At 34.8% G+C, this 10,813-nt stretch overlaps 1 protein-coding gene and 1 pseudogene across 1 annotated transcript in view; one reads left to right on the top strand and one right to left on the bottom strand.

The window, feature by feature from the left end:
- Positions 1-1,394: 1,394 nt before the first annotated feature.
- The window catches only part of ZNF782 (zinc finger protein 782), a 50,605-nt gene continuing 41,186 nt past the window's right edge, over positions 1,395-10,813 (bottom strand). The window contains exons 5-6 of the mRNA XM_060101451.1: positions 7,762-7,857; positions 1,395-3,699 (exon numbers count right to left, since the gene is read on the bottom strand). Coding sequence (XP_059957434.1) covers positions 1,817-3,699; positions 7,762-7,857 — 1,979 coding nt within the window. The 3' untranslated portion in view covers positions 1,395-1,816. The remainder of the gene's footprint in view (positions 3,700-7,761; positions 7,858-10,813) is intronic.
- Positions 9,863-10,419, top strand: LOC132492320 (NTF2-related export protein 2-like; annotated as a pseudogene).

Genomic DNA, 10,813 nt, shown 5'->3' with positions numbered 1-10,813 from the left:
ATTTGTATTAGTGACCCAGAGATGATACAAAAGTACACAGAAAACATGGTTTGACTTTGTTGAAAAAAGACAGCTTAGTAACAATGGCCTCTCCTATATGCACATGTCAGGAGGTAGCAGGAGAAAAGGAATGAGGTATAGGATTCTGAATTTTCAGATACTTCCTGTAAAAGGTTTACTTGTTATTAATATACGTGTGGCAAATCATAGCTGATATCAGAATAGTTACTAAGTAAGGGGTACATAATTCTATTACAGTGCAGTTGACTTCCAATATACATACAAAACAAACATCTAAGTGGCATGCACACTCACATAGACACACAATAGAGAACTCAGAAAATATTCACATACATTCAACACTGTGCAGTTTATGCAATTTATTTATTTTTAAAAATCTTATTCTAGTGAATATCCATGAACCAATATTGTTATATTTCATTAACTGTCTTAATATTACATATGAAAGTTTTTATATAACATAAAGGCTATTATTTACCTTTCTCAAATTGATAAATTTTTCCCTTATTACAAACTCTGAGATATTAAACTTTGATGACTCATTGAAAGCATTCACACATTCACAGCTCGATTATCAGATATTTAATGAGATATCATTTTTTGGGTAAAGGATTACCCATATATGTTGCAATGTTAGATATCTTCCCCTGATATTTACCTGACCGAGGAGGAAGAGTTGTGGGTAAAAACTATGGTCATTCAGGATGTTGTCAGGGGGTTTTCCTGTGTGATATTTCTGATACACTACACTGAGTTCACACGTCCACAGAAATCACATTCATAGGCTTTGTTAACTGAGGGTTGGTGAGTAAATATCAGTATTAAGTACACCCAAACTGTAGAAGCCCAGCAGAGGACAAGTTTATTTCATCACAGCAAAATGTCTGTGTACATGCAGAAGAAAGTTTCATTCAACAGTCATTCTTTGGCCCTGTTTCTTTCTACTTTGTACTCTTTCATCTTCTGTGCATGAGGCCCTTTGGTTTTGCTGGGGGTAATCTCCACTCCATTCTGACAAGGGACATGAGAAAACATTAAGAATTTGAGAGGTGTATTTAGTAAGACTTGTCATTGACCTCTACATTTCACTATCCAGAGGTTAAAAATATGATCTCATTTGGATGACAGAGTAGTTGAGAAATTTAGACTAGGTGTGGCATGAGAAAAAAGGAAATGGTTATTGGTGAACAATTAGTAGTCATTATATGTCAAATAGTTATTACCCTGCGTTAGTCAAATTGAGGTGTGACTTACAGTAGAAGGATTCCCCACATCCATTACCCTGATTTCTTGTCTGTTCTGATACACTGTGAGGTCTCTATGTATTTTCTGCTTTACTGAGAAAGCTGCCTTTTGGCTAAAGGTTATCTCACATTTATTACATTCTCAATTTTCTCACTGTTTGATTTCTCTGATGATGAATGGATTTTGATTGCTGGGACAAAGTTTGGAAATTTTCATTACATTCCCAGGGTTCTTCTGCAGTGTGAGTTTTCCAAGGATTGAATGCACAGAGTATTTCTTGTATTCATTATCTTTACAGAGTTTCTTTGCTGAACTGAATTCTCTGATCAACAATGAGGACTGCACTCAAGATGAGACTGCCCGTGTAAAATATATTCCAAGAATTTCTCTCTTGTGTAAGTTCTCTGATGTTTAGTGAAAGCTGGTATCTTGCAGAGGAACTTCCAAGTGTTCATTATATTCATAGGGGTTCTCTCCTACGTGTTTTATTTTGTATTGCGAGACTTGATTTCCAGCTCAGAGCTTTTCCATATTCATTACATTTATATGTTTAGTTCCCTGTGTGGGCTTTCTGATGTTCTCTAAGGCTTGATTTCTGGCTGAAAGTTTTCCCACATTTATCACATTTATAGGGTTTCTCCCCAGTGTGAGTTCTCTGATGTACTCTGAGGTTTGATTTCTGGCTGAAAGCTTCTCCACAGTGATTACAATTATAGGGTTTCTCTCCTGTGTGAGTTCTCTGATGTTTTCTTAGGACTGACTTCTCACTGAAAGCTTTGGCACATTCACTACATTCATAGGGTTTCTCCCCTGTGTGAGTTCTCTGATGTCCTCTGAGATTTGATTTCTGCCTGAAAGTTTTTCCACACTCATCACATTTATAGGGTTTCTCCCCAGTGTGAGTTCTGTGATGTACTCTGAGGTTTGATTTCTGGCTAAAAGCTTCCCCACAATGATTACATGTATAGGGTTTCTCCCCTGTGTGAATTCTATGATGTCCTCTGAGTTGTGATTTCTGACCGAATGCTTTCCCACATTGATTACATTTATAGGGCTTCTCCCCTGTATGAGTTCTATGATGTTTTCTTAGACCTGACTTCAGTTTGAAAGCTTTCCCACATTCATCACATTTATATGGTCTTTCTCCTGTGTGAGTTCTCCGATGATTCCTTAGGCCTGACATATGGCTGAAAGATTTTCCACATTCATTACATTCAAAGGGTTTCTCCCCCGTGTGAGTTCTCTGATGTACTATGAGGATTGATTTATAGTTGAAAGATTTCCCACATTCATTACATTCAAAAGGTTTCTCTCCTGTGTGAATTCTCTGATGTATTCTTAGGCCTGACTTTGCACTGAAAGCTTTCTCACATCCATCACATTTATAGGGTTTCTCTCCTGTGTGAGTTCTCTGATGTTTTCTTAGGCGTGACTTCTCACTGAAAGCTTTCCCACATTCATGACATTCATAGGGTTTCTCCTCTGTGTGACTTTTCTGAGGCTGAATCAGGCATGAAGTCATAGTGCAGGATTTTCCACATTCATTACACTCATAGGGTTTCACTGTTATTTGAGTTCTCTTACGTACATTGAAAGTTGACTGGTAAGCCAATGATTCTGTACATGTGCCATAGTCAGAGGACTGGTCTATTGTGTGAATTCTCTGATGCATTTGGAGGGTTGAATTATGGCTGAAATTCTTTCCATATTCAAAGGGTTTCACCCCTATATGAATTTTTTGCTGTTCTCTAATGTGTAATTTTTGGCTGAAAGATTTCCCTTGTGTGTCAGTTCTTTGAGTGATCCTACTGAAATTATTTCTGTTTTTATCAATAGTATATTCATACTTATTAAACTCATAGTGACTCTTCTCCTCTGGATGATTGCTCTGAGAGATTATCAAGGTTGATTTATCATATTGGTTTTCCCCAAATTTATTGAATTTATAAGATTTCACTTTTGGGTGGGTATCCTTAGATGTAACAAGGGCAGTCTTTTCAAGAAAATCTTTTCCACATTCATTATATTCAAAAGTTTGCTGTAAAGTCTGAATTGTCTGATGCTGAATAACTTTGTCTTTATGTCCAAAGGCTTTCACACTTTTACTATAAACAGAAGATTTCTCTCCAGTATTATTAGTTCTGCGATCCTTAATACTGAGGAGCCAATTCTCACATACATTAAGCTCATAAGCCTTCTTTCTTGAATACTGGCAGTGTGGGGTCAATGAGCTAAGAAGCAAGTAAGTAGACCCTGTAGTGTCAAATTTACAAGGCATTGTTTCTGCAGGGAAAATGTTTATGTCCAGAGTACATAGTTTTCTTGAAATTTCTTGCTCTGTAGTCAATGATTTGTTGACGAATAAAACTTGCCTCAAATGTTTGCCTTGGTTTTCTAGGCTCTCCTGTAAGAGTGCATCAGGTTGGGATTCTTCTAAAAGTGAGAAAATTAAAAATATTTAGTGATATTTAACACACTTATTATGGAGTGAAATTTATATACAAATCCTCCATTATGTATTTGACTCCTTGGTGTCTGGCTCAGTTTCCCAAAAATAAAGTAGTTTCAAGTGTATATTCTCTCTTATTTTGTTGTTAAAAAAACTTTTTCTAGTGGAAAGACAGAGAGGAATCTAGAAATGAAATTACATCTATATTTGGTATCTTAAAGTATAATTTTCCAAACCAGGTAGAGAAGAGGATATAAAGGAAAGGAACAATTAAAAAAGAAGAATATATTTGAGAGAGTTGAATCCTGGGAACAGATGAAACAAAGACTGAAATGAATTCAACAAGGATTTTGCACTAAGTAGATAACAAAAAGTATCAATGGAGAATTGCTTTCAGTGGCTTTATTGAGATAGAGTTTGCATTAGGGAAGAACACCAGAGACTACATTCAAAAACACAGATTACATTGATAACCATTAGTCTATATGATTCCAACTGGAGCTCCATTTTTCCATTCTACACATCAACACTGAAATAAATTTATCATGGGGAATTCCCTGGCAGTCCAGTGACTAGGACTCAGCGATTTCTCTGCCATGGGCCCAGGTTCAATCCCTGGTCGGGGAACTAAGATCCCGCAAGCCACGTAGTGTGGCCAAAAAAAAAGTATCATGGCACCAACTTTCTCATGTTGAAAGAAATAATCAGAAACAGAAACATAAATGTATTGGTGGAAGTGAAAAAACTGATGAGAGTTAAAGTAATTTTTCCACCTATATTGGAGTCACCTCTCTTTCCTGGTTCTGGTGCCTTGGTATTATATCAGGGTTGTTAAATAGTGAGTCCCTCTTAATCATCAAATCTTTTAACTTTCCTCTTTTCAATTTGTTTACTCATTTTCATTTCCCCCAAACCAGTCATGCCCTGTCCAATCCTTAATTCTATTTTCCATCTATTTTTCCACATAACTAGTTTTTATTCACTGTAAGAATCTTAAGGATCATATGTTTCAAAGTGGCCCTAGAAACCCTACAAGTATCCTTTATATTTATTTACCATAAATTTCCTGTGCATATTTGACTGCTATTGTCCTCCTGATTCCCACGCTCCATGAAAAAATGTCTGTGACTCACAATTTTTAAAGTAAATAACCATCACCAAAATCAGGAGGCATCATAAAACTGATGGCAAATCCATAATTAAATGAGCAGCATCTTCTCTCTTGGTTGTACCTAAAATAATGGCTCACCATTTAATCAACAGCATCTTACATAATATAAAATATGTTAATGCAGCTTTGCTCACCTTTCCAAAATAAAACCCTCACTGTGATATACTTTGCATCTCTCTGTAATATAAATTTAGTGGTCCATAGAAAGCTCCATGCATAGGAATTACCTAGAGAGTTCTTTTACTAATATAAGGGTTCAGATCCAGCAACACCTACATTGGATGATTCAAAAGTCCCAGAAAATTGACTTGGGCATTTACATTTGTGGATTGTGCTTTCTAAGTGAATCAGTATGAAATGCCTCTCTCCACCTGACTTTGGAATCAGCCTACAATGTTATTAAAAAATATTTATCATGTGACAAATACCCAGAAAGGAAGAGTGAAACAGAGACCATTCTTTTTGGGAGATTATAATCCAGGTGAGGAAAGGAGCTCATTCAGTAACTATATGCTATCTGGCACAGAATCTCATTTTTTTTGACACATCCATCAAATGGGCTAAGAGTTTACAAAAGTAAGAGAAAAAGTATAGGCTAAAGTATTCCAACATTATATTATAGAAGTAGGAATCTGAGCCCAAACTTAAAATGAGTAATAGTGCTTTCTTCTCTTTTTCTAGCTGAGGTTTAGCTATTTTATTTGCTTTTATTCCAAGAACCACCTTTTGGCTTTATAACGTTTTATAACTATAATGTTTTATCTCTATTACATTTCTTGCTTTGCTTAGTTTTCTTTTAAAACTTTATTGCTTTTAAAAATAAGTATATGAGGCTAAAATAGTTTCCTCTAAGCACCATTTCATCTATAGTGCAAAGAGTCTAATAAACATGTTTTTCATTAAAAAATAATTTCTGGATACTGTACAGTTTTAACTTACTCTTTTATGAAATAGGTTTTTAAAGATATATATTCATTATTAATTTTAAGATAGAGGGATTTAAAAGTTTCCCATATTGTTTGCAATTTATAGTGTTATTTGACAATAATATCTTTACTTTGTAGAATTTGCCTAAAATACTTTTACATTTTGTCAATGTTCCAAGGTCATTTAAAAGGAGGTTTATTCTTTGTTTTCAGAATAATTATGTAGTGTGTTTGCATAGCTTTGTTTTCAGACCATAATAGATTCATTTTATAAAATATGCTATTTATAATGTCTAGACCAGAGGTTGGTAAACTTTTTCTGTAAGAGGGCAGAGAGTAAATGTTTTAGGCTTTGCTGGTTATTCACTCTCTATTGCAACAATTCAACTCTGCCTTGTAGCTTGAATATGTAAACAAATGGATATTGCTGTGTTCCAATAAATGTTTCTTTACCAAAACAAGCAGAAGGCAGGATTTAACCTGTGGGCCATAGTTTGCCAAGCACTATTCTAGAGTCCACAGGCTACGGAATGAAATCAGAGAGGCATATTAAGGTTGACTATATCTAATGTGTTCCTATTTCTCCTTATAACTCTTACAGTTTTTTGTTTTATGAATCCTGATGAATAACTTATTTGATGTACTAATATTTTAAACTTTTATGTATCCTTTAAAAATCATCTTCTTTAGCATTATCAAAATGTCCTTTTTCTCACCTGTTTTTGACCTGAATTGAACTTTGAGATAAATAAACACTGAGTTGTTTTTATGTTTATAGTCTTAACAATGCATGACTGTATTTTCAAACTTTCTAAATTATTTTCTAGGTGTATCTCTGATACAGTATGATAGCATTTTCTCTTAATAGGTGTATTAAGATCCATTTACATTGGTAGTTCATATGTCAGATATGTTTGTCTTACTCTATGTGTGTTTGCATAGCTTTTGTGCAGAGAATGTTTAACACAGCAGGCCTGAGACTGCTACCCTTAGAAAGGCCTGTTTATAAGATTAGCCCTTAGCTGGCATCTGGGAACTGAGATTTTGAGATGGTTCCCAAGATTCCCAGAACTGCTAAGAGGGACTCAATGAGCCTAAACTGTTTGTACAAACAATATATTTATGCTGAATACCTAGTTTCCATCTGAAAGCCTACAATTTTGATACATGCTAGACAGAGGGTGCTTACATGAGCAGCCCCCAGTGAAAACGCTGGGCACCTCATCTCAAATGAACTTTCCAGGTACATATTTCACATGTGTTGTCACACCTGGTTTTCTCTTGACTTTGCCCCATGCACCTTTTCTCTTTGTTGACTTTGATTTGTATGATTTCACTGTATAAATGTTAGTTATGAGTATGCCTATATGCTGAGTCCTCCAAGGTGAGTTAATGAACCTGATGATGATCCTGGGGACCCTTGATATACAGCTTTATAAGAAACTTTTCTAGTAACAGATCTGTTTTCTTTGCTCTGTCAAATGTAAACAATAAGGAAGGTTGCAGTTTGCTCTAGTTTTTATGCTTTCTAATTATACTATGTAATCATCTATTTATTTCGATTGTATATAGTAATTTATTATTATATAATGATAAAATTTGTTTATTTCTCTCTTCTGATCTGTTTACTCCCAATTTTAGTTGTTTCATTAACTTTTCTTTGTTTTTATCTTTTTACTGTTAAATATACAACCATTACTTAATTTTTCAGCTTCAAAGGGTACACTTAGCTCCCATTTTTTAAAGATGAGAATATCAACATACTTACATTCCATTCCTTTCTTTAGTTGTCCCCCTTCTACCTTTTAATAGATCTATTATTTCTAATGTTTCAAATGTGAAGGCCTCTAATGGGAGAGTGCTGAAAAACATTTCAAACTGCTCACTTCTAGGTGATCACTTTGGATCTAATTTTCTTGGATGCCTTCTGCCAGTATTCAGTAACTCACCTGGGGAACTTCTGTTTACAAATTCTTTCTCTAATAACCACGGATCTTCTCCTTGTTCCAACATGAAAATCAGTTCTGGTTTTGTAAAGCAGTACCCTGTAAAAGGGAAATACTTTAGCACTTGAGTTAGCTGCATAGGTTTCACTGTTTCTGAATGTGAAGAAAGGTATAGCTTCAGAAGTGGTACATTGAGGGTGCTTGCTAGAATTTTTTTGGGGGAGCAGAAATGACAGCAAAAAACATTTTCTTACACTCATAATGGATCACTCTTCTTAAACCCTTGAGTCACAAGCCTAAATAACATTAAGTTCTAAAATAGTCAATGTCTGTGCTTCAAATGAGATTTCGTAAGGACCAATTTCATATCTGGCCATAATGGAGTAAAAGGAACTAATTTACCCTTCATATCAGACATCTAAAAAATCCCATACAAACTATATGAAATGGGTTTTAGATTTGGAAAACAGGCAGTACAGACAGGGATACTTGAGAATAGAGAAACAAATGAGGTGAGCCCTGTGATTATCATAGCTTATTGCTTGGAGAGTTTTCAACCCATAATGCAAAAAGAGATGACCAAAACAGAGCTTAGCTGATTCAGTAAGTTAAGGCAACAGAACTGGATTTTAAGGAAGTCATGAAAACTAGGATTTGTAAAATAAAATACAAGAGAAGAAACATACAGCATCTTTCTCTATCTGATATGCAGAAGGATCTCCTGAGTACTTGAAAGTGTAAGGAAAACACTTGAGGTTGGGGGGAAGACCAGTGAAAAAAGAGTAGCCTGAAGTATTACCAAAGCACACAGAGAGGTAGGGACTTCTATTTCTATTTGCCAGGGTAGAAAAACTTCCTAATCCATGGCCAATTGGGTAGAATAACCAGAAGGGTATTTATTGACTTGGTAGAGGAGCCAAATTAGTCCAAGAGTAAAGTGAGCTCTGAATCCAATATAACAAAGCTTAAAGCAAACCTTGAAAGGATCAAAGTAATTCCAAGTAATTTAACTACATCCCAGAAAAGGCCCCAAAAGATTTAAAATAATACAACAAAACTAGCGCCTAACAATGTAAAATCCACAGCATTTAGCCCTCAATAAAAAAAAATACTAGGTATGAATAAAAGGGATATATGATTGTACTCAAGGAGAAAAATGAATCAGTAAGCCACAGAGTAAGAAATGACACATATACAATTAATAATCAAGGTCATTAAAACAGTAAACATACTCCATGATGAGACTAGAAAGGGAATTTATAAAAAAGAAGTTCCTAACTGAAATTCTAAATATGAAAAATATCTGAAATGAGAAAACCAACCAACCAAACAACAAACAAAAAAACACTGGATAGGATTAATAATAGTATATATACCACATAAGGAAGGCTAAATGACATAAGGTAGATAGATAACTTTAAGGTATATAAATAAAAACTATGGAAGAAGAAACCCACAGTGAATAAAGACTGGAAAATAATAAACAGAGTTATCTCTGTGACCTGTGGGATAAAGTTATGTAACATGTGTAATTAGCATTTCAGAAGAAAAAAAGGAGGATGGAAAAAATAAAGGGCAAAGGTTCAATATTTGAAGAAGTGTATAAACCGACAGATCCAAGAAGCTAAATGAATGCCAAGGAGAAGAAACATGAAGAAAACCACACCAAGATACATTAAAATTAAATTGCTAAAACCAGTGATAAAGAGAAAATGTTCAATATATAGTGAAAGACATAATATGTACAGAGAAAAAAAAAGAATGAATGTCTACTTCTTGTCAGAAATTATACAAGCCAGGAGACTATGAAGTGACAATTTTAAAGTACTGAAAGCAAAAAAGTCAACCTAGAATTTTATGCTTGGCAAATATGTCATTTTCAAACAAACAAAAATTGAAAGAATTTATGACCAACTGACATGTGTTACAGGAAAGTTAACTCTCTAAAAGAAATTCTTCCAACAGAAGAAAAATGCTATCGGGTGGAAATTTGGATTAATACATAGAAAAAAGAGCACCATAATCTGGAAACAAGAGGATAAAAATAAACTTTTCTCATTTTCAGAACTCTCTTAAAAATAATAAATTGTGTTTTAAAACAATAATGTACTGTAGGAAATGGGAACTAGCAAGAGTTGGGAATGTTAGGGATTTTAAAACTTATGTAGATCAGGCATGCAGAGCTGCTGAGGAATTTGTCAATATTTACTATGAGACAATGGACAAAAGAAGATGGGCACTAACCAGGCTGTATCTGGACAAGGCCACTTTAATATGTAATGGAAATGTTGTTACAGGACTGGAAGCCCTAATTTTTTTGAGATATTGCCTTCTAGTGAGTTCCAGGTCAATATGTTAGACTGCCAGCCAGTTCATGAGCAAGCTACTCAGGCCCAGACTACAGTTCTTGTTGTGACCAGTGGAACTGTGAAGTTTGATGGAAACAAACACTACTTCAACCAGAACTTCCTGCTGACTGCTTAGTCTTCTCCTAACAATACTGTGTGGAAGACTGCAAGTGACTGCTTCCATTTTCAAGATTGGGCTAGTAGTCAAAGGGGGCAAAAGTCCATTCACTTTTGGTCCATTAGTTCCAGCAACAGAAATTTATGTGAATTAATTAATTTCATTGTAGAAGCACGAAAAACTAGTATGTGCTGAAACTAAATTTCTTTAGTATTTTTTTATTCCTAGCAGCACCTTTTCTAGCAGCTGCCAGTTTGAATTGTTGCCCTTAAGAGCTTTAATGCTAGTTTTCTACATGCCTTATATAAGTTTCACTAATGACATTCTTACAGCAACATTAAAGCTATGACCTCTGTACTAACGTACTCACTGTGAGCCCGGCATATCGCAAAAATGAAATCCTTTTATTGTACTGTCTATGGGATATCAGCACAATGTAACCTCTCTGGGAGGAAGTGGAGGTTTTTTTTTTTTTTATTTAGTTAATTTTGTAGTACAACATGTACCTATTTTTGGTAAACAGTGGTAATGCAGTTTTAATATAACGCTTTTTCAATCAGTTCAATGAACACATTACTAATTTAGGTTT

The sequence above is a fragment of the Mesoplodon densirostris genome, chromosome 6 (genome assembly GCF_025265405.1).
Source record: "Mesoplodon densirostris isolate mMesDen1 chromosome 6, mMesDen1 primary haplotype, whole genome shotgun sequence".
NCBI lineage: Eukaryota > Metazoa > Chordata > Mammalia > Artiodactyla > Ziphiidae > Mesoplodon > Mesoplodon densirostris.
Note: the sequence above shows the minus strand (reverse complement) of the source record. Positions and strands in the feature narration are given on the sequence as shown.